This window comes from Petromyzon marinus, chromosome 43 (assembly GCF_048934315.1).
Source record: "Petromyzon marinus isolate PM22_M1 ecotype Great Lakes invasive population chromosome 43, UKy_Petmar_22M1.pri1.0, whole genome shotgun sequence".
Lineage (NCBI taxonomy): Eukaryota > Metazoa > Chordata > Hyperoartia > Petromyzontiformes > Petromyzontidae > Petromyzon > Petromyzon marinus.
In genome coordinates this window covers 5,695,682-5,711,016 of record NC_133709.1, presented here as the reverse complement: position 1 = coordinate 5,711,016, position 15,335 = coordinate 5,695,682, and the positions used below count along the sequence as shown (strand labels likewise).

Below are 15,335 nucleotides of genomic sequence, written 5' to 3'. Positions count from 1 at the left end.
TTACGGGTTTGGCCGATTAACGATTCACCAACCGTAACCACCTCTTTTAGTTTGATCCAACGCGCAAGATCCCTCGGTTTGACCTTCGACGAAGCTCATGGGCCACCCAGGGCTGCAGGTCCTGTGAGGCCCTCCAGTGATATTTTCAAAAGGAAAACAAAGTTAAAGAAAAAATAACATTATTTTTTTTGTTACAAGGCTAACGACAAATAAAATTCACCATTCACAAATGAGATGACTTTTCACTTCATCTCTGGAGGCCCTCCAGTAATATTTTAAAAAAGGAAAACAAAGTTAAAGAAAAAATAACATTTATTTGTTTTGTTACAAGGCTAACGACAAATAAAATTCACCATTCACAAATTAGATGACTTTTCACTTCATCTCTGGAGGGCCTCCAGCTGCCGGAGTGCCCCTGGGCCGCAGCCCCTAAAGCCCCCACCACCTCCAGTGCTTTAACCCGGCCCTGGGGCCACCCTCAAAACCGCCCACGGCAGCAGGCGCTGATATCTGATGCACAAATGGACGGAAAAAAAAATGCAAACTGCGGTCACCCAGGACGGACCGACCGCACGACGTTAATGAGCGCGATCCACAAATGCGAACGAGAGAAAGAGAGACGGAGCTATCACAGCCGGCGACAGTCGGACTCCGCTGCTACACCCTGACGAGGTCGCTAGCCCGTCTCGGTCTGACCACCACCTGAATGTGAAAATTGCAGTCGGAGCTCTCAGCATTGACATCGGCCCGAGCCGTACGCAAAAAGGAGAAGTCCAACTCTGCGATGTTGGGGGGGGGGGGGGAGATTTGGATTGGCTGTGTTGTAAGGCGGGCGGACGGGGGGGGGTAGACGAGAATGGTACGGTCCGTGACGTAACTCGTCACATGACCGCCGCTCCATATATATAAGAGCGAGCGCATCGTGACGCCCCTCTCAGTTTCAGAGCTGCCCCCCTCCCCTACCACATCCGTACATCAAGTCGGACTAAAGCAGCGTAAGCGAGACTCGAGGGGCGGCTCGACTATTAAAGCTCGCGCGCACTCACTCACTCACCAACCAACCCACTAACTCGCACGTAACCACATAACCACACCGTCAACCTCGACACAGAAACGAGAAGGACAAGCAAAGATGTCGTCCTCGCCAGAATACTCGCCGTTCTTCGGCGTCATGGGCGCTTCCGCCGCCATGGTGTTCAGCGGTGAGGACGAGAGACGAGCGAGCGAGTGAGCGAGCCGGGGGTGGGGTGGGTGTGGGTGGCGAGATCGGTCATTTTACATTCGCTAGCGTTGATGCGCGTCGTCGTCGTCGTTGGCTCTGCGATCACGCTGGGGAAAGTGGGGGGGGGGGTTTGCTCGTGCGGCCAATGGGGATGCGCTGGCACCCGTGGTGGTGGTGGTGCGTGTCTGCAGTGGGGATTTCGAAGCAGCCCCCTCCCTCACCCACCCACCCCCCCCCGTCGGCTTGTGGCGGCTGCGGCAGCCGTGGGGGGCGCCATCTTCTCTCGCTCGCGCGCTCTCTCCCCGGCGATCTCGCCGCGTAGGGCGGCGGTGGTGGTGGTGGAGGCTTTCTCTGTCTCCGCTCGCTCTCTCTCTCTCTCCGTGACCCGATTAAAGAAGTCTGCCGGTTTAAAACAAATGTCTCCTCGAGTCCACGGTGTTTAAATACGATGGGGAGAGCTGGGGTGGGTGGGAAGGGAGGCATTCGACACAACCTCCTGCCGACGGACCCGTCGTCGGCGTTTCAAATGAAATGTCGGGGGAGGGTGGCTTTCTGGGGTTTTTTTTGTTAAGTCTCGTGCGATGTTGGGTGTTGTGATTGAGGCTCGCGCGGAGCTGACCTTGTGAACGTCTGAATGCGGCGGCGGCGGTGGTGGTGGTGAGGAGGTAGCAGCAGCATCGGCCGACGGGAGATGCTCCCCGCTTCCCCCACCTCAACCCGCGTTAATTGTAATATTTAATTAACGAAAATGCCCGCGATTTAAACAGTTTGGTCAGATCTCGTTGTTGACTGGTGGCCGATGAAGAGCCATGCAGACGTAGTTTACGGTTCGCCGTTGTTTTAATGTAAACGGAAGGCGTTGGACAATGGGGTGCGTCGCGGCACGAATGAGGGCTAAAGAAGAGGTGGGGGGGGGTAGGGAAATGTTGTACCGTCACGGTGACGATGTTGCCGTGGTTGATGATGGACAATGATAAAACCTGTGGTTTTTTTATGGCCGGGCGAGAATCATCTGCCCGGAGGTGTTGCTGCGGTGTTGCGATTGTTCGTGAAACATCTGGCGCCATTGGCTGCGAGAGAGCGTGTGCCCGTGGCGTTGGGTCTAACGCAAATCGTCTTTTTTTAATGGAGCCCAGGAGCGATGTGTTCGTGTGTGGAAGACGATGTACAGACAGGCACCATCACCAACCAAACCCCTCCATCCTCCTCTTAGCCTTTATTAATATCTAGCTGAGAGGAGCCGCTCCCCACCCCCCCCCCCCCCCCCATTTGGACGAAATGACTTCCGATGGTGATCTGCGTTCATAACGATCCAGAGAGATTGCGAGACGACTTTAAAGGGGGAAGGCCTTAATCCAGCAGCGGATTGACTATGACGTAACGATCATATGATTGAGAGCTGTGTGACATCGACTACTGGGATACCTCGCACCCCCCCCATCCCCCCCTGTGGTGTGAGCCCCTGATCAGAAGGTACTCCGAGGTCGTGAGTATTCGAGTGGTGGTGGTTGCTGCTGTGTAAAGAACGACAAGATGAATTCCCACCAACCCCCCTCCCCACCTCTGCTGCTTGGCAGACAAAAGGCGATGCGCGACGCGGGGCGGAAGATGCAGTCAGCTGACTGCCAGGGTCCCATGTGACCGAGCAATCATTCACCCACCCCCCTATCGTGACTGATTGAGAGCCAGGTTAAAAGATAAAAAAACTAGCCACTTTTTTTTATTAACGCTAAATACGTTTTTGTAGGCAAGGTGGACATAATAAGAATACGTTTCTGTCTAGTACCGTTTAGAATGAGGGTCATTGCCCTCCCCCAGCCCGCTTGTGTTGGGGCATTACAAGACAAGTGGTTTTTCGACATGTGACCTACTCGAAACGGAAGCTTAACCGGGTTGAGCTTCGTTGGTTATTGGATGGGTAACCACCATGGCACGCAAAGTTATCACGTGTCACTGCGAAGGCAGGGAGGGCTACGGTACGGGGCAGCAGTACAGCAAAAAGCCATTTTTACCGTGCTGTGCTCCCAGTATGCACCAGCCTGTAGTTCATAGTTCATAGTTCCATTTATTTGGTATAGCCCTGTGAGCCATTCGGCTCTTGAATCGGGTGCAACCGCAACAAACACAAAAACATGAACAAGAAAAACATCTTAAAGAAAAACATCTTAAAGTGATTATGTGACTGTGCAAACAGAACATCCAGGAAAAAAAACCATCAAAATATTCCTGACCAAAAGGTGTATACATTAACATCTTCACAAGGTAGTGTCGTGACAAACATGGCGAGTGCTTGTTCACTGCCAACGCATTCTCTTAAATGTGTCTTGATTGTATATACATTAATCTCTGGGGTAGGTGTGTGGTAGTGAGCATCTCACTGGATGGCTATCCCAGAATCCCAAACCATGCCTGCCATTATTGCTGAGAACTGACCCTATCCTGGGATTACTTGCATAGCCTCAAAATAAGTAGCTTGTGTTGTGGCCGAATTATTTTAAGACGTAAACTACTTCCGTAGAGGTGCGTTTAAAGCTTGAAATGTATAAGATTTTTGCAAGCGTGATACAGTAACCTAGATTTATGTTAAAGGGTCATTTAAGTCGATTGTGCTGTTTATGCTCCGTGTGAAAATAGCCATTGGCCATGCCAGCAGAAATTACTGGTGAGGTGTGACATCAATGACCCTGGATCTGGTGACATTTTTATGTCGGTTATGCTTGATAGGCCATGCCTCAACACAAGGAAAGGTACAGCGTTGTGAATCCCATCTCCGTCAATTGCCTAGTGTAGCTCATTTTGACCAAACCATTCAAGTGGAACTATATAACATTGTTCTATTATCAAAAACATTAAAAAACGATCTTCCGTGGCTTGAAAATATATATGATCTAAATACTCTTTCTACATGTTTATTGAATGGGATTTTATAGCCCAAGGGAAATTTATGTTATCTTTGGCAGCAACATCGGCCAGACCCCCCCCCCCCCTCTATTTTTTTTATGTAATCAGAAATTACCCGCAGTGGATAATTTGTAAGCGAGGGGAGACTACGGTGGCCTGGTGTAGGCTGGGCAGTAAAGAAAATGAGATGGATGCGTCTTTCAATGCGTTCGTCCAACATAATCAATATTTAAAATAAAATTGGCGCGGCAGGCCTGGACAAGAGTTTGTTTTCCGTTTGTATGCGACATTGGTGCCACGTAGTACGCATCAGGTGACCGAGCGTGGGCGTGATTCTCCTGCTGCAGGTAAAAAAAAATCCCCAGCTCTAAAGTCTGAGGCTTTAAAAAAAAAGCCATCTCGTGACTAGTGGTCACGGCGGCTGTTGTAAAAAAAGAGGAGTGTCCTCTTGCAGTCATTAATCTCATAACTGTTGGGCTGGAAAGGATGCGTTTGGATTATGAATATTGATACTGTGTTGGCATCCAAGGATACTGTTTACCATTTCATTTATACCCTGTGTGCGCAGAGAGGTGGATGTTTACGTGTGAAACCAATTTTTCTTAAATTTATTTTAGTGTTGAAAATGCGTTTCTGTTGATGAACGTAAGATTGACCCATGGGCTGATGTTGATTGCTGCCTTAAGTTACATTCTCGCTTTGCACAGCTTGTCCAAAATACCAAGATTGTAATTCTTAAGTCTCCCACGTGATTAACTTACGCCTCGTGCAGTGTCTTGTGGGAGTGACTCGAGTTTACATTTTTACAGCCTTAAAACCCTACTACCTCCTTGGACAGTGCACAAAATGGACCAAACTTCCCTGATATGTAACGTTAATGGTGCACCTAGGCTTTGGGTAAAATTAAGCTTACGGCGCCCACCGCAATGTAGAATAATGCCCCACTTGCTAATGCGTTTTTAACCGGCTGCTGTGTTGGTCGAGAAGTGTCCTTGTCATCAGATTTCAGAAGTGGACGGTGCTGGTCTCTTGGCAAGCCCAGAGCCACGCAGCCTCTCAGCCATCTTGATTATTGTTGCCCCTTTCCCTCGCACAGAGACCGAAACTGCAAAGCAGAACCATTATACTCTTCAACGTTCGCGGCCTTTATTCAATAGGGGAGCGAACAAAACATCCAATGGGCTCTCCATTGCTGAAAAAAGGCTGCGTACTCCGCTTGGTAATCTGTGGTCTTTTTGCATTGTAGATCTCCATCCAGACTACAGAATTGATCCTTGTTTATTCACTCCTTTACTTTATAGTGAGCTGCCCCCCATGGTTATTTACTGAATTATTTTCCCTTTTTAATGTTAAAATGGTCGGGGCTTCTTGGGTATTGTGGGAGAATTGTTTTATTCCGCCTGTAAAGGGAATACGTGCATTCCCGCGCAGCGTGGCCTTCATCCCATCAAGAAGCCTCTCGCCATTGTGCCCCGTACTATTAACATGCGCTTTCCCCTCGTGCATTGTCACAACCAACAATTACATGCACCTTCCACAGTTGCAGGAATGTTGACTGTTTTTTTGTTTGTTTTTAATAGGGGTTAATGTGCACAGGGTGTTGACAGGGACACATGACTAGCACGAGCCAGATCTAGCTCAATCGGCAGCCCGGCTTGGCGAAGATGGTGTTCAGGTTTGTTCTCGTTGTTGCTGGTGCTTTCCCCGCGTCCTTGCCGAGCGATCTGCCGTGGCTAGTGACGATACAGTCTGGATTTTTCCAGTTTGCTGCTCAAAGGGCATTTCATCGATACCACGGTGGATAATTTGTATGCGAGGTTTCATGGCCAGTGACGTTTCGTGGGCGTTTATGCTCGTCGCATTTTAATTTCAGTTGAGAAGATCAAACCAAGGAGAGATGGCTTGTGTAAGGGACACTGTTGATGCCTGTGGGAGTGAAGTCTGCACCAACGGTCCTCTGTACCATTCCCAACTTCCCGTGCAACGGCAACTCTAGATTTATTCACCAGTGACCCTAAATACAGAGAATGCGCAATCAATGCCGATGTAACTCATCCTTTAATTGTTTTCTAATTGTAAATCGAGATGAAAGTAATTGATGCTTTAACGGTTTCAATTTTAAATTTAATCGCAAACTGAGTTTTAACGAAGTGAAATTCCGTTTTAGTTTCGTCGGCTGTGCAAAGGGAACTTGAAATGGTGGGAAGTTTTTTCTTTCCAAAATTGTCTTTTACATTTGTAATCCACTGAGAGACACAAAGTTGATATCATCCTGTGTGTCACGTCTCATGGCCGTTATTACTTATAATAACCATTGTACGTTTTCAAAGTCCATTTCAGCTGGGTCACCTATTACTGGAATTTTAAACACGCTTTTGGCCAAGTACGTTTTGCTGAGAAAATAGAAATGCACCGGAGGCTCGTAGCGTTTCCTCCTGATGAAATGTTCGCTGTATCTCTAGACAAATGAGTGCTTTCCGTACGAGTGAATCAATGGTACCTGAACGGTCTGAAATCACGCGACCACCTTTTTGTCACTGCGAGTCGTCCTGCATGCGAATGAGTGACAAACGAATGCTCCTCCCACGGAAGCCGACCAGCTATTTTTTTATATGATCAACAATTGCAGAAATCGTCGTAACTTCATGAGGGTAATCATTACATGCCTAGTTATTCCAATTAAAAAGTTTAGATGGTTGCATTGAAGGTAACTAGTGGTATTTGTACACGTAGTAATTATAAATGGAAGCTATGCATCTAGAAGTCAAAGGACACGAAACAAAACTGCCACAGTGTATTTCGGTTAAATGGGGCAGCTGCATTTCTTTACGGCAACATTATTTTGTATTTTATTAGCCTGCCGATTGATGAATGAGCTCTTGCAACTCGCAACTTGGAATGCCAATGTAGTGAAACGCTTGTCTTGAGATTAATTATTTTGCTGCTTGAATGTACATAACGTGCTGTGCCCCTTTATTTTGTGTCTAGTCGATGTAGCTCAATGTATCCCCTGTAGCAGCAGTTCAGGCAGATATTCACATGACAGGGTTTGAGTTGGTTAGAGGCTTTATTTATACTAATCTTGTTGGGGAAAGCTGAACGGTTCTGTCCATACATTGACCGTCACATTGTTCGTGTTGCAGCATTTGAGACTTTTTTTTTAGGTATAGCAGATGAGAGAAACGCCTGGAATCCATTCCTGGGTGTGGCATTAGTCCTGCAGTCTTTTGTATGACATTTGACTTCTCAGGTTGCAAATAGACTGGCAGTGAAGTCGTCTCGTAGACCCTTTTCTTTGGTCAAAAATGAACGACATGAGTACACGTAACATTGGTCCGTATCGAAGCGAAGGTTGCTTCAACATTTGACGCAGTATTGTAGACCGCAACGCTGAAGGTAACACAAGCCCAAGCTATATTAAGCTTCTCACCAGTCCACGTACAGTTGCCAGCTTACACCCACCAGGCCAGTTTTGTGAAATGTATTTGGCAGCTTGGGTCACATGCTTTGCGGCTGCTTGAAACCAATTTCTCACACCTGCAGCCACCTTGGTTTTTTTTGTCGTAGAAGTCTTAATTAGCACCTAACCAGTGTGATACTTTTTGCATTGTGTTGTTGGTGATTAATTGGCAGTGCGTTCTGCGGACGGCGTTAAGGGGAGCTCATTTCGGTTATCGGGCAAATGGCGTGCGTGTCCGACTGGTTTGCTGCACGCTTCACCGGTGCCCAGGCACCAATCGTTGGCAGCTATGAGTTACAACGCACCATAAGTTACAGGCAATGCCTCCGGACCACAGTTACATTTAGTAATTGACTTGGCAGTGTGTGTTTTTTTACGTGTTTCTAAATAATGATTTTTTTTGGCAGGCGACCGGTGTACTTGTACAGGAGGATATGTTCCCAGCACTGCTGGGCCCAATTTCCGACAGCTGATTGTATTGCTTGCAGCGCACCCAAGGCCAGACCCCTCGCTACATACACGCCAATTACGTGTTGTCTGCTTTTTTTATATAAATCTGGCAATGTTTACTGTTTGGCTAACGTTTTCATTCTTTCGGTATAAATTACGAAATTTAAATGTTCATTTTAATGTTGCTTTACAGCGTTAACTCTTAAAGAAAAAACGAAAGTCTCTTGGACAATGAAATGTCACTCCACTGCATAAATGGCAATTACCCGCGCAGGGCGTGCAATATTATGTTAAAACAATACTCTTAGTGCCATTTTGGCAAGGAATTACCATGGTTAATTTCGACTGCGCATTACATAATGCCTGTGGCATAATCGGCAGGGGGGAAAAAAAGGTTAATAAATTATCGTTCCATTAGCGTATAACATACTGCAACATAAGCACGGTAGCTAAATTCCAGGTTTGCTTGCCTGGAGCTTGAAGTTATTGCAGTGCTTGGATATGTAGCCTCAATGTCGACTGCAAGAATATAATATTTATTTTTGTCCTACATACCTGTTTCATGAATCCTTCAACTCAAGTTCGTGCTGTGCCTTCCTTTCCAGTGCTGTGCAGCATCAGCCCATTGACTCGTGGAACCTCGTCCATTTGAAATGTAGCATCCCTTTCATAAGAATTGGCCTGGGTAATGAGCTATGCATCCAACTATGCCACTTGACAGTCTAAAATAACCCATTTCATATCAGAATCTATTTATCTTGGAGAAATCCAATATTCGGTCATTTCAAAGCTCTCAGAAACAATGCTGTGTTTTTAAAAAGTGCACAATCTCGTACGTTTCCTCAAAAATCCTTCCAAGAAGCGTAGATAACAGCCTTGGGCAGATTTTCAATAGTGTGTCGTTAGGGAGCCAAAATCGTTCCAAGACCACGCGTGATTGTTTTATTTTGATTTGCTGTATGAAATGAGCATCGGCCATAAAACGTGATGCTTGCAAAGAAGCGGCACAGGGCTCCTGAACACCCTGGTAAATCTAGCGGGGAGCAGCACCGCTCTCTGCGTGCTTGATTACCCCGGGCTCCATGTTGTGGAGTCAAACACTTGGGGAGCGACACTGTTGTTTTGCCGCATTGGATTGAGGATGACGATTAATCCTGCGCCTCCTTTCGTCTTCCCTCGCATTGTTAAATTCTACATCATGGTGCCAATTTTTGCACCCTGCGGCCGTGCGAATTGTGCAGGCAGGCATATCCAACAGCCGCGTGGCGATGCCATCTGCACGCACACCCACGCACCGCTGCAGACGGTTCAATGTTCAATGGAGTCGAATACGGGTGTGTGCAGCAACAGCAGGGCGGCTGCATTCCCCGGTCCGCTGATTTTGCACATGATGCAGGCGGGTCAATTCATTCCTTATCTTGTTAGGTTCGCGGGGGGGGGGTAGGTGTTAAGAATGCTCCCAACAGAGAACATACGACCTCGGATTGTTGATCACTTTCAGACCCACCGTTTTGTTGAGTTGAGCGTTCAAAGTGAACCCTTGCAACATGGCTATTTTGTAGAGTTGACTGACGGATCGTGTGACGTGGATTTCTCAACCTTTTTATGGATTCCCCTACTTCACTTGAAATGGTTTTGCTGCAGTCATTGTAATTGCTACACTAGATGTGTATTGTAGTCTCGCATAGCTACAATGGCGATTGACCGCGTGAAGTGCGGGACAGAAGATAGGTGGAATTCTCCTTCAAAAGGGCCAGACGTCTTGGAAGAGCTTGGTATCCACATTTTATTAAACCATGCGTCCACCTGCTGATCGACTAACCATAGTGTACCCATTTATACTGCTGGAGGAGGTTTTAGGGGAGATTGTCAAACCACATTTTGTACGGTTACAGAACGCATGTTTTTTATTATCCTTTTTTGTTCTTGGTTATCTACATTCGGTTGCTTTTGCCTCTCAGCCGGTTCCCCTGCCCCCCAACCATGTTGTGACTGACGGCGTGAATCTCGTGTTCCTGCAGCGCTGGGCGCTGCGTACGGCACGGCCAAGAGCGGCACGGGCATCGCCGCCATGTCGGTGATGCGGCCGGAGCTCATTATGAAGTCCATCATCCCCGTCGTCATGGCGGGTATCATCGCCATCTACGGGCTCGTGGTGGCCGTGCTCATCGCCAACGGCCTCACCGAAAACATAACCCTCTTCAAGTGAGCGTTGCGTGCGTGCGCAGGGCACCCTGTGCCATGGGGGGAGGGGTTAGTCGTGCCTGAATTGCCACGGTGCGTGGAAAGTTACCGATCGCGATGCTTCAGTGTGGTAATAATATTGATGTTATATTGCTAATGGTTAAAGGTAATGAAAGGTGGGAGCCCTGTAATTGCTTCCTCGTGCCACTGCTCATGGAAGGACCTCTACTCGAGGGTATATCGTCTACTCTTCCACCAGGCATGTTGGAAGAGTTGAGAGTACCCAGACCTTACCCCACCACAAGTGACCTGCCAATCGACTTAACTGGAGTGTACCCATTTATACTGCTTGCTGGACAGTGGCAGAGCGATTCGGATAACTGGCTTATTGCTTCAAACGCTGCACTGAAAGATCAGATCGAATTGGTGAGCTGCATCGTAGCAGCTACGTTGTGCCAACCATTATTATACCACTCAGCATTTCATAGTTTTAACGCTAAAACTTTGAAATTCCTCATAACCTTTTACCCATTTCCCCCCTGCATATTATCCGTGGCCCAGGTTCATTTGGCATAACATCTTTTTGTCATTGTGCTGTTTATTGCTGTTACATAAGCCTCTAACAGACCATGAGTCTTATTATTTGTAATATACGCACATAACTGCTTGCTCTTATAAACACAGGTAATGGAGTTGACCATAGCACCTCAAATAGTGCAAACATTTTCCATTGTAGGTTCTAATTACAAGCAATTGTAAACCCAATCCTCTGAAACTTAATTTTTCCCATTCCCCAATAGGCCAGGTCCTTTGAGGTGTTTGTGTGGGAGGAAACGGGTGTGTATATGGAACTCTTGCGGGAGGCAGAGGGGGTTTTCATAAATTCCACTGTCCACTACATTGATTGCATTATGCTTTACAGATCCTTGACAGTGCTGGAAGTTATAGTTTCTGCTTTACATTAATCAGTTCCACTTTCATTTCTTCTAAAAAGAATGGCATCACAAATGGGGAAACTTTGCTTTACAAACACATTTGCACAGGATGGTACTGGGCCACAATATTTAAATATATTTTTAAAGGTCTAGAACATTCGGTTCTCGGGAAATGTCTGCAAATGCTCTTAATTTGTATTTTTTTATAGAACGTGAAATGGGGCATTTGATGTATTCGGTATTAATAATATAAAAAAAAGATCACGGAATAGGAGCACACGATGGTGCCGGGCATTACGCAACTAGTTTTGATCTTGCAATAATTATTTACATTTGTAAGGCGCAATTAATCCAAGGATCCCGATACGTTGTACAATTCAAAGTTGTACAGTGCGACGTTGAATTGTAGAGCGTCAAAATACAACCGCATTCTCAAGGAACTTTACAAAACCAAGGGGAGCAAATATGGGGAGCGGAAATACATATTTTGAAAAAGCGGCAACAGTCATTGGGCGGAGGAAAAAGAGTCTTGAGCCTAATCTTGGACAGGGAGTCAAGGACGCAGATCGCTGGAGGGGAAGGCGTTAGACGGATGGGACGACAGAGGAGAAAAACGACCTGCCCCAGAGTGAAGGTTGACTTACTTTTAACATGTGGTGTGCACTGGAAGAGCTTGCCAGACATTTCCTAAATACAAAAAACAATCATGTGGTGTTCAAAAGTGTTCGTATAGATTAAATCATGAATCTTTCTCACTGGCAGCCTACTGATTGGTTTTCCTCTCCAGTGCATAAACAGAAATGAAGGGAATTTCGGCCAATCCAATTATTTTTGATTGCATGGAAGTGATAAATTTGTCATGTCATCCGTTTATATTTGTGGTTCGGCATGCCTAAAATTATTGAAACCCAGACATGGATCAAAGCTAAATGTATCCATTGCATTGAGCTCCAGAAAAATTCGTAAGCCAACAGACACAAGACTGACAAGGATTGTTCTTGTCTGCTCGAATTTTTTTTTGCGTGGGATATTAGAACATTGAGGTGGCTCCTTGCAGACCTGGGCATTGTATCACCTACAGTGGAGTAGATGTAAAAATCAATGATTCTGTGGCCCGTGAAAGGTGCATTGATCTGCCATTCTGTCACCCTAGAATATGATTTCCATTGGACGTAAATGAGAGTAGAGGGCGGTGCAGTACGTGGTGAAGAGTGATTCTTGCCTTGCTCCATCTTATCGCATTCACCCGATTTTGGATGAAGGCTTCAAATGGTGGCTCATTTGCCAGTCGGTCACCTCAATCAGGGCTGTGTTACGAGTTGGCATTGTAAGGGTCCACGGTTTTCGTTAGTGCCGATTGCCACACTTCAAGCTGAAGTGGTGTCTTCAAGGCATCCCTTCGGGCTCCTGAAAACGACAAATGCCTATCCTACAAATTCATTATGGATTGTCATGGTGTGCTGTGGGTAAACTGACAAGTCTTGTCATCACATTCAAATAAAATAACACTTTGGGTGTAGAGAAACAATTTTGCTACAGGTGCTCCGGTCGCTGGTAGGCAATTATGCTCGGGATGAAGTGATTCGCATCCCTCGATTAGACGAATTTTCACAGTTTGGTCATAAATTAAAATCTTAAAATCCTTTTTCATTGTGCGAATGTAGCACTCTTGCCTGGTGGAGTCGTGTGGACCAGTGCAAATTGAAAATGGCTGATTCTCATGCAATTTTGTGCATTGTGATCATAAGTATTTGATATTAATTGATTAATCATCGGTCATCAATCCACTGCTGGTTGAAGGTCTCCCAAAGCTGCTGCCGTATTTCCTGGAGTCGTGATGGAAAACTCCTGAGCATACCTGCACATTGATTTCAAAGGGGGTGTGTGGGGGGTGGGGTCCCTCCCACATGGTGCCTCGATGGGTGGTGGGGTTATAACTATTAAGTGGTAACGTGTCTCTCCCATGTGCTTGACCCTGTGCCCTGAGCATCACTGTGCTGACCTATGTTGCCCGTGTTCCTCCTCACTCGCCCCTGGTGTGCCACTTGCAGGAGCTTCATGCACCTGGGCGCGGGGTTGAGCGTGGGGCTGAGCGGGCTGGCGGCCGGCTTCGCCATCGGCATCGTTGGCGACGCGGGTGTGCGTGGCACGGCCCAGCAGCCGCGACTCTTTGTCGGCATGATCCTCATCCTCATTTTTGCCGAAGTGCTGGGTCTCTACGGCCTCATCGTGGCCCTCATCCTTTCCACAAAGTAAAACCGCAGCTCGCCCGAGCGCGCAACGCTGCACCCCTCGCGGGTGGGATTCGGTTAACGGGAACGTATTGGCACCGGGGGGGGGTGGGGGGGGTTGGCGGGGGGGTGAAGTAAAGGAAGGGGAGACGGTGCGGAAGGAGCGGGGAGAGGCTGTGTGCTTGTGTCGTAAAAGGTAATTACACATTAAAGGGCGGTGCTTCATTTTGCATGTCTCCCGGCGCAGCTCTCAAGGTGTGCAGCGAGAAACGGCTTCGTTGTCTTCATTTTTTTTCTTTTAAAGGGTCACGTATTGACAAACGCCCCCTTTGTCCCCACGGTACCGCTCGGTGCGTCCCGTTAACCCCCAAGCCCTGCCGCTGAAGCTGCCGCCATGTTACTATATACACGTGTTGTACAGAGATTCCACCCATAGCGATACATCTAAATTGCGGCGATTTATAGGATCACGACTTTGAGGCAACATCGGTATGCTCTTCGCCACTTCTGAAACACGTGATCTGTGTGTGAGGTTGGTCCGTTTTCATGGACATTTGTTCTCTTCCGAGATGTGAGCGTCCAGCTTTGGTGAGGTCTTGGAACGGTGCTGCGCGTTGGGATGATTTTAAGAAATTTTCACCCGATTTACCGTCTACTTTGTGCAACACTTTCAGTGGGTTGTTTTGTAATTACGTGGAAATAATGACCGTTATGTTGCTTGTTTCTTCATGTACTTTTAAGGTTGTAAAAGAAAAATGAAAGTAATATTTAAATTGATTGTGGTAACATGTTAAGATTCTGTACAAAAAAAAGAAACGAATATATAACGAAAAAAGGATTGCTATGATTTTGCTGCAGTTTTTTGTGTGTTTAGCCAATTCTCTCCACACCTCCTTTGCGCACCGTTCATGGTTTATCCCTTTATGCCACCACTGACGGGTGTTAAGTGAAGTACATAATAACTTAAGCCATCCAATGTTACCTATCTTGCCAATCAATTAATTCAATGTGCTCGGTGACTTTCAAAATGTCATATAAAATCCGAGGAGCAAGATATATCTTTGTGGGCAATGCATTTTCAGCATTTACGCCTAAAGCCCTGTGCAGGAGGGCTGCGTCCGACAACCACTTTGCTCTTCTTGGTGGTTATAAAAAAACAATGCACGTTGTCGTCAGCATACACAAGCATCCCACAATGCATCACCAAACCTCCCTCGCACCCACCCAGCCACATCCCCTCCTTTGAATTAATCGATTGGCCGCAATTGCCTCTTCTGTGCATATGTCTGCTCCCTACGTTGTGTTCCGCGCTCCCGTAGGTTTTGAGTGTTAAGTGGGTGACGCTTGTGTCATTAGCGGAGTTTTGGTCTGTGACGCTTGTTGCTGTGATAGGCTGTGTGTGTAAAAGCTGCAAAGGCACCCCCTCGCTCCCTCATGCGTTTGTAGGTTGCTTTGTGAAATGCTGTTTTAGTGCAGTATTGTTATCAATATGATGTTTCAATTCCACCATTGACCAATAAATGTAACTTAAATTATTCTTTGCCGATATATTTTTTCACATTTGCCAGTATATTCGTACGTCACCGACTAAATCACCTCAAACTAGTATGCCACAAGACAATGGGTGACGAAGAGATTGAATGATTTTTTGAGCTTGGCCGATTGCTCCGTTTTCGTGTAACTTATGGAAAATGCACAATCAAATTTCTTAATCGCACCCAGCCTGTTAATAAAAACAACAGCACTGCTTGCCAAAAACGAACAACAATACTTTACAGATCTCGTCAAAGGAGCGCAAACCATGACATGAACCCAAGTCATCCAACAGCTTTTGGCTAACCATCAAACAAAGATGGTCACTGCATCATGTGCTTTTAGATCCATTCATGCAGCCGTCTCGAGCGCTCTTCCGATATTAGGGAAGTCACTGGAGTGACGCACTTTAAAATCTA

The 15,335-nt window shown here is 46.6% G+C and overlaps 1 protein-coding gene across 1 annotated transcript; it reads left to right on the top strand.

Annotated features, from left to right (window-relative positions):
* The first annotated feature begins 917 nt into the window (after nucleotides 1–917).
* ATP6V0C (ATPase H+ transporting V0 subunit c) lies at nucleotides 918–14,918 on the top strand. Its single transcript, XM_032970459.2, has 3 exons — nucleotides 918–1,202; nucleotides 10,055–10,238; nucleotides 13,204–14,918. The coding sequence occupies exons 1-3, from the start codon at nucleotides 1,133–1,135 to the stop codon at nucleotides 13,406–13,408; spliced, it is 459 nt and encodes a 152-aa protein (XP_032826350.1). The 5' UTR covers nucleotides 918–1,132; the 3' UTR covers nucleotides 13,409–14,918.
* The last annotated feature ends 417 nt before the right edge of the window (nucleotides 14,919–15,335 follow it).